At 38.9% G+C, this 15,742-nt stretch overlaps 1 protein-coding gene across 1 annotated transcript in view; it reads right to left on the bottom strand.

Annotated features, from left to right (window-relative positions):
• The window catches only part of LOC131036203 (uncharacterized), a 66,123-nt gene that overhangs the window by 15,469 nt on the left and 34,912 nt on the right, over window positions 1-15,742 (bottom strand). Inside the window, exon 2 of the mRNA XM_057968047.2 lies at window positions 6,634-6,782. Coding sequence (XP_057824030.2) covers window positions 6,634-6,782 — 149 coding nt within the window. The remainder of the gene's footprint in view (window positions 1-6,633; window positions 6,783-15,742) is intronic.

The following is a 15,742-nucleotide window of genomic DNA, read 5'->3' as shown; positions in this document are numbered from 1 at the left end:
AATAGGGAATCTTTTAGAAGATTTCTCCTTGCATCTCTCTCTCTCCTAGCATACTCCAAGAATCTAGCCAATACAGAATCTAACTCCTCCATGGAAATGCTAGGCAAGGTATCCTACTGCAAATGAATCACATCCAGTGAATCCGAGCAAGCGTCCAAAGTGATCTCCCAATCTGGCATGATCTTTTGCGAACTATTAACATGAATCAACAAAGAGACCAAGTCATCTATCTGACTCTTCTTCAAAGAGTCCAACTGACAAAAATACATAAATTTCATCTTGTCTCTTAATTCGGCTAAATGTAAACCACTAGCATCACTAACATCAACACCCAATAACTCCTCAATTGAGGCAAGGATCTTCATCTGAATGTCCTAAATCAATCCCTCCATCTCCATACAGCTCAACTGGGCGTTCTCATAAGTTGATCTCTTCACGGCCAATGAACAATACCAGCCATGGAAATCATATATGTCTCCACTGTGCACAATGCTCTTGCTGACCAAGGTGGAATTAGGAATCCTCTTCAAAGCCTTGAGGCGTGGAATAGTCTTCTCCTGAATAGGCCGGAATTCTTCCCAAACTCCCTCCAAATACCGGATTCTAAACACGAGCCTTGTTGTCCTATCATATGCCTGGACAAACTGAGTAAGGAAATCATCCGCCTGTTTTCTTGCACTCTCAATCCACTTTTCCACCTCCAAGAGTGTATCTCTCGCTAACTCATAGTGTGAATGTAGTCCATGATCAACTGCAATAGGGGAAATAAGGGTGGGATTCTCACGCCTTATCCCTGCAATATACTCTCTAAGTCTGATATTCTCTTCTTTGTACTTCTCCTTCTCTTCAATTTCTCTATCTAACCTTGCGTTGATCGCCTTAAGTTTATCGCCAACCTCTTGAAACTCTTGCTCTCTTGATGTACGGCCACGGGCAACTGAAGTAATCTAGAAATCCATAGGAGTAACAATGTCCGTTGTCACACCTCCAATAGGAACAACAACATGTGCAATCGGCATTCTTGTCTCATCTCTAGCTATGTGCAACAAAATCTCAGCTCTCTTGGGTTCTTTCCCATTATTGCTCCTAGCTAGGTAATCATCAATGTTATCAATAGGTTGTACCTCTAGCATTTTCTTACTCTTTTCCATACTTCTCATCATCCAATCAGGAATAGCAGCAATCTCCATACCATCATTGAGACACATCTCTCGATCAAGCCCTCTCAATGCCAAGATAACATCATCATCATCATCAGGATTATTCTTGGTCAAATCGTACACCTCATTTCCCAAACTAACCTCCAAAAGGACAGTAGAGGATCATGGTTGATCATCATTCTCATTTGGTGATGCAAATGTCACTATGGCATGTAACTCCTGAATATTCTCTAGTAGTATCACTATGTTGGAACATTGTTGGGTTTCCTTATTTTGCTCTGTTATTTCAATTACCTTAATTGATGAGACACTGAGAGGTGGTGAACGAATGATAGGTAAAGGAATGATAGTCTTTTGTTTCTTCTTCTTCACCTCCTCAATCTTCTTCCCTCTGGCCTTGACTCTCTTGGGAGCTTAACTCTCTTCGTCTGCATGAATCCTGACATCACTGATAGTCCTTTGATCGTCTTCGAAAGCAAACTCTTCTGGCTTCATCTTTTCATAAGTGAAGGGAACACCCATATCAACTAACTTATTCATCTGAATATCTACCCATGTACGGGAGAAACTCAAGACCTCTCTCATCAATATATTCAAATCAATCTCTTCTGATTCTGACCAATTAGGCAATAAGATTGCCTTCTTCATTTTATTCTCATACTGTGGATGCATATGATCCCTGTCATCTGACACCTAATCAGGAATGAGGAAAAGTCCACACTTCCTCATGAAATCCATTGACATTCTGGACCACATTCGTCTCTTCACCGCCTACTCGTCCATCAGGTTGGCCCAATAATCTTCTATGTCTACCTTGTGGATGAGCTTCTCTCCCCTGATCCTTCCAACTTTCTTATCGGGATCGAATCTTTCTCTTTTTTTGAAGGTTGCAAATCGATAGAATGCAAGCTCCTCACTTGCAGTGCTGGTGGCTAAGGCAGACTGGCAAACCTCCAACGTCTTCCCAACTGAAATAGGGAATATCATGCATGTCCCATGCTTCTCTCTTTGAATGGAATCAAACTCTAGAAGTTTCTCACCACTTTGAACAAAATCATTTTGTCGGACGGATACCTAGGAAGCCTGTAGGGTTCGGATTGAAACCCATGAATCCTAAGGTACGTGAAAGTGGGAAACTGAATATACCACGATCCATATTTCTCTATTAGCTTTGTTGCCTCCTTGGACAATCTTTTGTGGATTCCGCCTTGCAGCATCCGCGTGATGTACATGGTGAATACATTGTTCACTCTCTTATAGTCTTCAATTCTATACATGTTCAGCTGGGGATAGCACTCATGACTCCTAAATTGTCCTTGCCCATTCCCGACTTCACCTCTGCATATCAATCCTTTGTATGAAACAAACCGTGCAAGCAGGTATACCAAGTAGGAAGTCATGGCGAATGACTTGGACCGCTCTACATTCCTCAACTGAAAGTCCAGATTGTCACTTACGATTCTAGACCAATTTACCAATGTCCCTCTAAGACAATCCTGGATGAAATAGAACATCCATCCATCGAATATTGCACCCTACAACGTCCCCATCACTCTGTTAAGTAGGAATACTAGGTCACTATACTCCTCTTTGAAGTTTGTGCACATGAGTGTCCTGGGAGCCTTGGAATGATGAACCCTAGGCTCGATCATCCACTCTTTGTTTATCATACTCTTACACGCATCCATCTTCTTCATGTACCACTCTTCATATTCATCCTTAGTTGCATCCTTCATATCTGTTCCACGTGGAATTCCAAACATCTCAGTAATCGCATCCTCAGCAAGGTAGGCAATGACAACGCCCTTTGGAGTCTTGATCATTCGTGAGCAACGATCATAACATCATGCACACTCCAAGATAAGCTCACTACATTGTATGGACTGTGGAAATCTAGCGGCTTGAAAAATACCACTCTTCATAATGTTTACATATGCTGGTGAAGGAATCTGATTTCCGACTCCGAACATCTGTTGTCGCATCAAGTTCAGGCTTAGGAAATGCATGTTTGTATCCGTAATTTCCTTCCATCTGGATGAAATCTTAGACTCTGGATAGAATCCAGTCTCCAGTATCTTCTGTTGTTCTCTTTTTTCCTTAAATCCGGACTTCGACACCACACATGTACAAAACTTGAAGTTAGAATTTAGGAAAAAATACAATATTCTTAATAGAATTCCTGACTTCCTAACGATTTTAGGCTAAATTAAAGCATGAAGACAGGAAAATAGTCCACACTCTTGGTAGATCTTAACAATTTAAACACAAAATGTGACAAGACTAGGGTATGAAACCCTCAAGAAATCAACACCTCCTTATACTTCGAAATTTCGTGCAAATCATAGTGCAAAGGAGTATACCAGATTAAGAGTGACTAGGGAAAGGTGTGAAAGGTTGTGTTTTCACAAAAATAATGTCTTAAGACACCTTCCGCAGTCAACAATGGAGGTCGCAAATCTGAAGAGAACCTGCAACTAATAAATTAACCTCTCAAAACATGTTGCAATTATCTAAAAAATATGCACAAACTTGATAAAAAACAGCCTTGATGATGAAACAAATCAATTTTGGGAACATAGGTATGGCTGGTAAAAGATAAATTTTCTGAAGACAAGCAGCCATGGCGAAGTTGCAGACCTATAACAGCCTTCAAATGGTCTGAAAATGATCCCAAAGTGCCTCCAAAATGTCTCCAAATACAAATCGCTAAAGTGGCAGCTGGCTGGGCAAAAAAGGTTAAGTCTGAAAAAATGAATGTACAACCAACAATGGAGGTCACCTTGCTGTGATAATGGCGTTTAGGCTCAGATCGAAGCAAATGACAGCAAGTAGGAATAATGGCAGCCACCAAGTGTGAAGGGAATTCACCAAAATACGCCTCAACACTTGTAAAACAAAAATCGAACTTTTCCAGCTATGGCGCCAAATACTTAAATTTGAAAATGTCTTCAATGCACACCCCAATCTAACAACTCACTTCAACACTTGCTCCAAAATCGCCAACAATGGAGAAAATCGCCTTTGCATGGAATCCACCTGGCAAACTTAATAATAAAATATTGCTGGACTCCTCCCTTTAAACTAACTTTCATCACCAAGTTTCACCACAAGCAATGTGGGATAAAACACTTGCTCTTATACTTGCTTGGGTGAAACTAACTTGCTTCTAGAAGGTTGAAAACATTAAATGCTTGTTGCAAATCATTTATTAATTGCTTTCATCTTTTAAATAATCATTGTCTTTCATTAAAAACAATTAAAATGGAGCTCATTTATTAAAGTATCTCAATTTAAATCAAAATGAGCCAATTGGGGAAAATCGATCCCAGTAAGGATTAAAAAATCCTCACCAAAATCACTTTAAAAATCGCCAAGTATCCCCTTAGGGGAAAATCGATCCTAGTCGGGATGAAAATCCGGACTCAAAATTCATCAAATGTGCACAAAAAATGGGCTAGGGGAAAATCGATATGAGTGTGGAGTGAAAATTCCACTCAAAAATTAAGTCATCACCCAAAAATACCCCTCTTGTGGAAAAACGACCTCAGTCTGGATGAAAATCCGGACTCAAAAATTATGAAATGCATTCGCAATGGAAAATCGCTGAGTCTGGATAAAAAATCCAGACAAAAATCCTCAGAAACTTATCACAAATACCTGGTGGAAAATCGACCCAGGTGTGGAATGAATGCAAACATCATCAGCAACCTATTCATACCTCCCTGGTGGAAAAACGTGGGTAGTCAGGATAAATCCTGACACTTAGTCAAATTCTAATGCTTCCAGGGGAAAACACGACCCTAGTATGGATTATCAGTGGTGGAAAAATGAGGCAAGTATGGATTTCAGGGGAAATCCATGTCCAGTCCGGATTTTGAGTGGGGAAAAGCACCTCTAGCATGGAATTTTGACCTTTTAACCCTTAGAATATGGATTTTACTCCGAAAGATGATGACTCAAAATCACTTAGAAACTTCGAAACTTAATAAAACTCAACTGGACTTGGGCAAATTCATCAAAATTTGGAGCATAACACACGGGAATCTATCGGGATAAAGTGCAAAATCATCTTGAATAATTCTCTAGGAGCGAGAAAACAACTCCAAAAGGCTTGAAAATACCTCAGCACTTGAAATCACCGACGAGGACATTAAAAACACGTTAACGCTCCAAAAGGGTCTACACTTAGACGAAAAACTAGGATCATCTGGAAATCTCAATTTTCACGCACATGATCCTATAACCTCAAAACCCTAAACGGCACTAGGTACGATCAAAACTCCGAAACTCAGGCACGGGAAACACAAAATTGCCCACTAAGTAGCCAAAACCCTAACCCAACAACGCAGGAAAGCTGGAAAAGAGGGGGTCCCCGTTAGCAATGGGGCGATGTGTGAAAAGGTCACAACACATACCCAGCACTTTGATTAGCAAAGTCTACTGACTACTATTGATATCTCTATAATTGGATCTATCTTTTATATTTGATTGTCTTTCTACTGTTCACTGTTCAATCGATGATTCCTTGATAAATGCTAATCTTCCATATGTATACCTCTTCCTTAGAAGGGAAGGGTCATGCCTCTTTTATAATCACATCCCTTCCTAAGGTGGCGTCTTTCCTTGGTGACCTTTACCTCTTGCCACCGCTGACCATTGTTATCTTAATTGTTATTAATTTGATGTGTCCCTTTAAATAAGACATGTGGGTGATCATTTGTCATTGCACCCCTTGTAAATATTGAAACCACTACTTAGTAAATAATAATGAGATGTTGTCTTAGCGAATCTTCTTACTTGATCATTTACATAGGTGGATGTTGTGCATGAGGTCAAATTAATGTCTGAGTTCGATTTAGTTAAGAAAATTGTTAAGTCTTATATAATAAGATAATTCTCTGAAGATATAGATATATTCCTTATTTGTTTTTCCTTAAGGTAGGTTATGAGGGAAGTCATGGCGGAAGCATGACATTATAACCTACATCGAAATAATATGTATAAATAAGTTTTCAATATGCAATCTAATGTAGATTTTCCATCTTGATCTTCTAACTTGTATAATTTCTCTCTCAATCTTCTAATCAGTTGTGAAATAATAAGATAAATCACATTATCATTCTTGTTATCAACTGTACAGGGAAAATGGAATCAATATTGTCTTGCTTCATTTTAAGTTGGAATAAAATAATCCACACTTCCAAAGGAAAAAAATCAAAACAGAAGCTTAAGTTATAATATGGTTATTTGTAATAGCTCACATTTTGTTATAGATGATATTTATACAATGACTAGAATTACAGTTCTGCAATTATTTAATAGGAATATATGTTCCTAGGTCCATATATTATTCAATGCAGTAAAAATTCCTAATTCAAATTTCAGAATAAAAAATGCTATGAAAAACTATTAAAGAAATTAAAATTGTATAGCAGTTAATTGAAAAAAACCAACTTGATAAGTGTTTACTCACAACGCTAGAGGGACAATAGTCAAAAATTTCCTGTTGGTTGTGAATTGCCTCCCACTGTCCATCTGTTCCCACCATGTGAGCTTGTTATACATTCCCTGATCTTCAGCAAATGGAGTGCCCTTTTTCCAATGAAAGAATATGTAGGTCACCTAAATCAAGAAAACAAATGAAATAAGCAATTATTAAAAAGAAAGAATGTGAAATGGAAATTGATATCTTGAAAACCTCTACATTTATATTTCTACACAAACAAAAAAGATAAATTACTCCAACTGAATCTATAAAATTTTATATAAAAACAGAATACCTAGACAGAATGTTTCAAGTAGATTAAACAAATTAAAAATAAGTTTTTTAACAAATAAAATAAAAGTTTCCTGTGTAAATTTGTGTGTAAATTAACATGTATCTAACACATAACATAAGAGTGTAGAAAAACAGGCACACCTGTTTTGAAGGCAGTAGAAGCAGACCGACCTACATCAAATGATCTCTCATTCAAATAGACACTCAGATAGAAGTTATGCTAGAAGGCACATAGAGATATAACTAAATGCACCTATAGAATCTTAGCTCCATAAAGAATTAAATTAATCCAATAGGATAATCCATAGTTGGACTACTCACAGGGTACTCAGCGAGTTGTAAAAACTCCCCAAGTTTTCCACCCCTACAAATTTTTTTGACTTAAACTTGCGAATAAAACTCGCCAATTTTTTGACAAAAACTCAGCGAGATTTATTCAAAAACTTGGCCACTACAGCACAAAAGCGAAAAACGTAAAAAACACAATTTAATTCATCATTTTAGCTTGGGTTTTTTGCTGAGAAGGGGGAAGAGTGACTCCAACACTCTTGCAAGGTGATTTTGAGCGATTCTTGCGAATTCCAAGTGGATTTTAAGGGGATTTGAGGTGGTTTTTCAAGAAAAATCAGATTCCTAGATTGGTTTTTTTATTTTTTTCCTATGTTATTTTAAAACATTTTGTTTATTTTTGTTGAATCTAGATGAGTTAGAAATCATTCCTAAGTAGTCTAAAATCTTTTTAAGTTATTTGAACAAGATTTAACACTAGTTTTGACAAGTTTTGTTGATTTTTTCACTATTTTTTTTAAGAATATCTAATTTTCCAAAAAATAATCAAACCCTACTAGTTTTTTTTTCTTTTTAAACTTTGAATGATGTCTAAAGTTTTTTCAACTAATTTAGATAGTTTGCTAAATTGTTTAACTAAAATGTTAACTTTTCTTTTCACTGTGTATGTATAGGTTAACTAAGCATTAATTATGGCAAGTTCTGATTGGCTACAAGAACCATGCCCATCTAGATATATAGGCACTCGTCCTAAAGATGCTAGAAATAGGGCTTGGAGGTATGCCTATGAGGGACTGGATCCTGGGATAGTTATTTGCATAAAGTGTGAAAAAATACTTCATGGAGGCATCAACCGCCTCAAATACCACCTTGCAGGCATAGACAGGGATGATGCTAGAGAATGCATAGGGACAACTCCTGAAATAAAAAGACAAATGAATGCCCTACTTGCAATTGGGGAAGAGAAGAAATTGCAAAGGGTGAGGGCAAAGCTAGCCATGAGATCAGTCATAGCTGAATCTCAAGGTGCTTCTATTGACATTGAAGAAGAACAAGAAGTACTTGAGGGCATAGTGGGCTCTCGCATGGCCCACGTATCCACAAACCCACCACAACCTCGCCCATCGCTTTTGCTTCCTCTAGTAGAGTACCTGGCACTGACAATGGCACTATTGCATCACGATTAGGGTCCATAGGTGACTATTTTGTGCCCAGGAACACACCTGGAGCACAACCATCATTAGATGCCACTGGATGGAATAGGGAGGCACATGAGAAAGCCGACATTGCATGTGCTGATTTTGGTACTTCAACAACATTGCATTCAATGTGGCAGACAATCCTTTTTGGCTGAATTTGGTGACCGCAATGACAGTTGCAGGAAAGGGGTACAAGGCCCCTTCTCACAAGGATTTGAGTGGGAGGTTAGTAAATTACTAAATAATCCACTTGATTTCATTTTTAATTGTTTTCTAGATTTCTTATTTATTAAATCAAAATTGTGTACTAAGAACTAATTTCACTTTGTTCTTGTAGGTTGCTGACAAATGCAGTTGCTAGGGCAAAAGAAGTTGTGGAGGAACAAAAAATTGAATGGGCAAAATATGGCTGCACCATTCTTTCTGATGGGTGGATAGATGGCAAGAACTGCACCATCATTAATATTTTGGCTGCTTGCAAGGAAAATGTAGTGTTCTTGAACTCGGTTGATGCCTCTAGCAAGGTGAAAAATGCAAAAATATTGGCTGAAATGTTGGAGCACGTTGTCATGGAGGTGGGAGTAGAGAATGTGGTGCAAATCATCACAGATGAATGCAACAGCATATATGTCAGCAAGTAGAATCCTTTTGAATTATCACCTTTAGTAATATTTTCATTTGTTGTGGCTTTGTTTTTCTTGGTTGCATCTTTCTTAAGAATAACTTCTTCTTTTGTTGGTCGAATCCTCCAAGAGAGGCACCCCACTCTTTTTTGGACACCTTGTGCAGCACGTCCTTGACCTTCTTTTGGAGGACATAGGAAAACTTGAGTGGGTGACTCTAGTTGTGGAAGATGCAAGGTGGATCACCGAATATATTTATAATCACCCTTGGGTTCTAAATTTGATGAGAGAGCACACCGAAGGGAAAGATTTGGTGAGAGCTCGTGTCACAAGGTTTGCAACGATTTTCTTGACGTTGCAAAGCCTTCTTGCTGCATTGACTTCTTTGAAACAAATGTTTGTGAGTGGAGCATGGCTAAAATCACCATATTCAAAGAAGCCTGAAGGAGAGGTTGTCGCATGCATAGTCTTCGATAGCCAATTTGCACAAAGGGCTACAGAGATTGTGAAAGTAACTTCAAAACTTTAATTTTTAATTATTCTTGATTCAAGTCTCTCATTACTTATCTATAACTTCATTAATTAATCTTTTTGTAATTTGTATTTTTCAATTGTAGGTGTCAGAGCCCTTGGTTAGAGTTCTCTACTTGGTGGATGGGGATAAAACCCCAATGGGTAATATTTATGAGGCTATGGATAGGGCCAAGGAGTCTATCAAAAATTTCTACAAGAGGGATGTTAATTTTAAGATCGGACTGTAAAAAATAGATAGCAAAATCAGAGAATCAAAACAATGAACACAAAGAACACCAAAATACCCTAGGAAAACCTCCCTCTTGGAGGTGAAAAACCCAGCTATAAATCCCAGATCTTATTATGCAGTAATCAGTCGGTATCTTTACAATTCGGCTTCAACACTTGAAGCATTTAGGACCAGCAGGCTATGCACAGTAGTATTATGTCTCCAAACTAGGGCATGCACAACAATGAAAGAACTTATCTGTAATACACTTATTTGGAGACCAAGAGAAGATGTTCGCTGCCACAAGGAAGTTTGTTGTCTCTTGAATGGAGTTTGCTGACCTTAAGGTGAAGTTCGATGTCTCCAAAAGCAGTTCGCTGTCTCTATAAGATGATTCGCTGCCCTTAGGTGTATTTGCTGATCTTAGATGATGGTTCGCTAAACACTGCTGAAGAAGATATTCGCTGAGTGTAAAATGAATTCGCTGAATTGTGTGTTGTTACAATGATTTAGACTTTGCATATATATGAGATTCAGCCACCTTAATTACGTTAGGTCGGCTCATAGGAGAATCATTAAATAATAATATAATACCATCAATTAAGCACCCATTATGGGGTTGACCTCATCCACACGTTTCATGATTACTGCATATAGGGCGTGACTAAGGCCAAAGGCCAATTAGTCACATATACGTGCTAGGTCGGTGTTGACGTGTATTTTATACACAATCATACACAGAATAAAATACCGACAGGCATCTTATCCTCTCTTGAGAAAATAGTCTCTAACTGCTGAAGATCTGCAAAAAGGATCAGTTAGATGGACTCCAAGGTTCTTTTAGTGGGGTCTCCACGTGTGGACAAGCTTTTTAGTGGTATGATGTGATTTGCTGTTTCCTCCAAGGCGTCTTACGGATTCCAAAGGCTCGAAGATTCTACTAAACTAAAAAGGAACTTTCAAAAAATAGCAAAAGGATAGGGTTTAAGGAAGTCTAATCTAGCCTAACCCTATGAACGACTTAGCATGAATGAGATTTGGCAAGACTCAACCAACTTCAATTTTGCCATAAGATAACAACTCAATTGAAATTAGTGCGATCTTCTAAGGTAATAATGATGTTCAATGCATCAAAGACCAAGGACACTACTACGAAGGTACATATCCTAGATACGAAAATGCTTGAAGGTTAAGGACTCAAAATGTTCTCCAGTCGACCACGCAAGGCGTTCCTATAATCAGCAAGAAGCTAGTGGTTTGGATTGCGAATCCCACCAAATATCAAATCTCACACTTAGTCTTTCAAATTAACAAACTACTTTGATTGAGCGTGATCCAAGTACATCCAACAACCATGAAGATAACTTAAGAAATTTGCAACAAAACACCATAACTTCAATATTTTATTGATTTCCAAGTCATCATATAAAACAATTGCTTGAATTTCTCTCTTCAAGACTCAATCTTGCTACAAAATAAAAATTGCTTCTAACTCTAATCTCTCTATTTCACTCTTATCTGACTATTCGACTATTAACTATTATCAAATGAAATGAAAAATGGGGGTATAAATAGCATCCCAGTTACAATGAAAGGTCCAGATTGAAAATAAATCAACGGACAAGATCATGACACCTAAACCCTAATTAGGGTTTGTTACAAATGACCTTTTTACTGAACAATATTAAATACATAGCCAAATATTAAATTTGGCACAAAAATCTAGGAGGTATCAACCAATGAGAAATAAGATGTCATGTCATCTGTAACAACCTTTCATCTAGAATCTTATTCCCTTTCCAATTCTCTTTCTTAGCATATGCAATGAATTTCGTCACGATTCCTTCGATTTCTGTGATTGGAATCTCGGGAAGATTCTTGATACTCTCTTCTAAGTGGATGACCTGATCGAATGCATCTAGAAGAGCTGCGTCCCAAGTAGGTTCAAGTTCCTTTGTTCTATCAATCAGGAGCATGGTGGCATACATCTGATCATACTGCTCATCTGTAACATCTGCGTCCTTACGAAAGATGATCTTGATTCTATCCTCAAATTCTTGGATATCCACATCTGTCTCGACCTCGATCCTTCTGCCAAGAATGGTACGAAGTACCTCAAATACTCTGTCCTGGATCGGATTGATCACCTCCTCAACTTGACTACATCTAACACTGATGTCCTCGAAGAGAACACTCTTTATATGGAGCAAGGTTGACCACTGAAACAAACTGTGAGAATCACCCTCCAAGATCCTCTCCTGCACTAAAACTCTTCTGGATGTATGTCTTATTACTTTCAGGACAGGGATGACAACGTCCTTGGTATGGGCAAATGCAGCTACTGTTGCCATCAATCTGTGGATTATCTCAAGAACTTGGATAGCCTGATGGGTGATCTTCGACATCCTTGAAACAAACTCTATGGCCACTGTATGAGATCTATCCATCCAACTACATGTACGCTGGACCAGGTTCCTGAATCTTTCTGCTTCATTGATCGATTGAAGGGGCAATGCCTGCACTGGTGATCTAATTGGATCCTGACGTCCCAAAGGTTCATTGATGTGACTGAAATATGTCCTCCATGCACCGACCTCTCTCTCAAGCTTTCTATTCTTTTCTACTTCTTCTCTAAACTTGTCCTTCAATGCCTCAAATGTGTCGGTGGCATCATCTAAAGTCTGCTCTACTGTGGATGGTCCTAACTCAAAAGTCTGTACATCATAATCTTCTGCTAGGATCTCACCCTCATATTTATCTGTTGCCGGTGTAGCTATCTGCAGTTTTCTAGATCCAGTCTCATCTCGAATCATCTTGGACATCTTGGTAGCCTTCTTCTTTTCTGTTATCACATGTGAACGTCCAACAAGGCTCTCTAAATCAATTGCACTGTCCTCGTCCTCTACTACGATCACCTTAGTCAATCTTTCCTTCAACCAATCTGGGATATTCGATCTTGTCTCTTGAACTTGAATTTCTTTATGTACTATTTCTTCTTGTCTGGGAGGAGATGTTACTTCATTATCCTCTTCTAACTCATAATCTTGGAGAGATCCATCTGACGAAATATGCTGCGCCTGCCCTTCCTCCTGTCTGTCATTCTGTACCATCGACTCCATGGACTCTTCCACTCGAACTGTTCTATCCTCTGGTCTGGAAGAAGTACCCGGTGTTTGATCTTTGTTGGCACCTTGCTTTTTCTTGGAAGGCTCTTTCTTTTCTGATCTTTCCTTTCTCTTTGAACCTCTCGAATGGAGATTGCCTTCACTGGCACATCGAAGGTTACCTTCACCTGAATTCCTAGGATTAGGATTGCCTTCACTAACACTGGCTCCACCTTCGGCTGGTTTCTCTTCCAAAGTAAAAGACATAGCTATGCCTTGTTCTCTCAACTTCTGATGTTGAACGTCTACCCATCTGCGAGTACAAGACAAGACTGGTGCCATCAAATCATCTAAATCCACGACCTCAGGTTCATTCCAATTCAAACTTATTGTTTTGCTTTCTCTATCATATGAAGACTGGATGTGCCTGCCGTTGTCCTGAGCTTGGTCGGCCACTCTGTAAATCCTGCATTTCCTGATGAAATCCAAAGGCAATCTAGAATGTATCTTTCGTTTCACTTCGAGATCATCTAGGAGATTCATCATAAAATCTTCAATTTGGTGCTCATGTTTAAATCTTCTACCGACCGTCTCCTCTAAATGTCCATGTGGATCAAAACTATTCCTCCAAGCAAAAGATGAAAAAGAATACAAAGCTAACTCCTTCTCTGCGTCATCCATGGCTAAGACATTAGGACATACCTCAACTGAATTACCCAAAATAATAGGTACCTGAACTCCATTCTGATGTCTGTGTCTGAACGCCTTCACATATGCTGCCAACTGCCTTGTTACCTCAAGTAACACAATTCTGTCTGTCGGGTACCTCGGCAACATGTATGGAGGTAAAGGACATCCATGCACTCTAATGTAAGTGAACTTGGGAAACTGAATGAACCAAGCACCGTACCTCTTGATGAATTCCTGGGCATCCTGAGATAATCTGTTGTGGATCCCTCCTTGCAACGTCCTTGTGACGTTCATCGTGAAAGTATCATTGACTAACTTGTAGTTTTTCCCTGGCAGATGATGCAAGTAGGTATAGGATTCACAAGCTCTGACCTCGCCGGGTCCTCTTCCAATCATTCCTCTGTGAGGTAGTCCTGCGTACTCAACACTCCTGATCAACGCATAGATGACGTATGAACTCATGTGGAAGGACTTAGTAGCCCTGAGTCTTCTCAACTGTACGTCTAAGCAATGGCTGATTATCCTAGCCCAATGTATCGTACCCTTTCCTTGAACAATCACCTGGATGAAGTAAAACATCCATTTCTCAAAATAGAAGGCATGAGGTGCTCCTGTAACTCTGTTGAGCATGGTGATCAAATCTCTGTACTCCTCCTGGAAATCAATCCGATGCGGTGTGTTCGGTACTTTGCTCAGACGGGGACGACTCTTAAGTAGCCAGTTCTTGTTGATTATGCTTAGGCAAGCATCTGGATCATCATCGTACACTGATCTGGCTCCTTCAACGCTCTTATATATCATGTCCCTGTGCTCTGGAAGATGGAAAGCTTCACTTATGGCTTCCTCTGAAAGGTACGCCAAAGTGTTTCCCTCATTGGACACAATTGTCCTGGACTGTGGATTGTAGTGACGGGCACACTCGATCATCAACTCGTGGCACTGAATAGCTGGAGGAAAACCGGCCGCCTTAATGATGCCACTCTCTATTATTCTCCGGGCGACAGGTGATGGCTTGCCGATGTAAGGGACCTCTCGGAACTTCTTCGTGCTAAAGTTCCCTAAGTTTGTATCTCCAATGTTGCTCCACTTAGACACGATCTTGGTCTCCACTTCTTCGGTCTTCTGATCTTCTTTCATGAGAGCCGAGCGGCTGGTGGATGCTCCCGCCTTTGGGGTTGCCATACCTACACAACATTTCATTATAAGGACTAGATTTTGCAATAAATAGCGTAAATAAGAGAGAAAAGTTTTAGGAAACATCATGATAAGTCTTTAGAGTTATCATTTCCTAAAAAACAACGATTGAGCTAAGAGATTCAAAATTCAAAATTTCAAAATTTAAAATATGACGACGAATGAATAAAGCAATAATAATTAAATCGCCATACCTCGATAGAGAGCTAACTCTAGAATGCAAAAAGAACAAAATCGCCTAGGCAAAATTGGAGGAATAAAATAGTCTTCAATGTGGTCTCCTCAAAATAGACTTCGCCACCTTTGGATTTCAATGTGATCTTCAAGTATCGCCTTAGACGTGGTCTTAAATGATCTTCAAATTTGCCCTTGACAAATCGCTCAAACAAATCCTCCAAGTCTTTAGCAAATTCGCCTTAATGTATCCTCAAGTTCGCATCTGGTGTGGTCTTTAAATTCGCACCACCCTTTGATAACTAAGCGCCACCCTTGGTTTGAATTCGCACCACCTTTGAACACACTTCGCACTATATTCGCCTCTCCTCAATTCGCATGAAGAAAGGTAAAAATGATTATGTGAAAATGAAAATTTCACTCCCCTTATATATAGCGCTCACACCTTTTCATCCCCTAGGCCGACTTGATAAATAAAACCATTTTTTAAATGATTTTCAATAAAATAACAAGGCCGACTTGCTTAATTGAGCGCTCCAAATCGATTTTTATTAATTAATTAATTAATTATAAATGCCTTGCGTTTTTTAAATGTGAATTTCGATTTTTAAATAAAGGCAAAAAATAATTAATAAAAGATAACGCCATATTAAATGCTAAATAAAATGGATATTCAATTTTTAAATCGATTTAGCATTTGAGGAAAATTCGAATTGTTTATTTTGACGCCAAAACTGGAAAACAAAGGGACGTACCTCATCGCTCTGGTCCCTTGGAGAGGGACAGGAG

Source organism: Cryptomeria japonica, chromosome 10 (genome assembly GCF_030272615.1).
Source record: "Cryptomeria japonica chromosome 10, Sugi_1.0, whole genome shotgun sequence".
NCBI lineage: Eukaryota > Viridiplantae > Streptophyta > Pinopsida > Cupressales > Cupressaceae > Cryptomeria > Cryptomeria japonica.
Note: the sequence above shows the minus strand (reverse complement) of the source record. Positions and strands in the feature narration are given on the sequence as shown.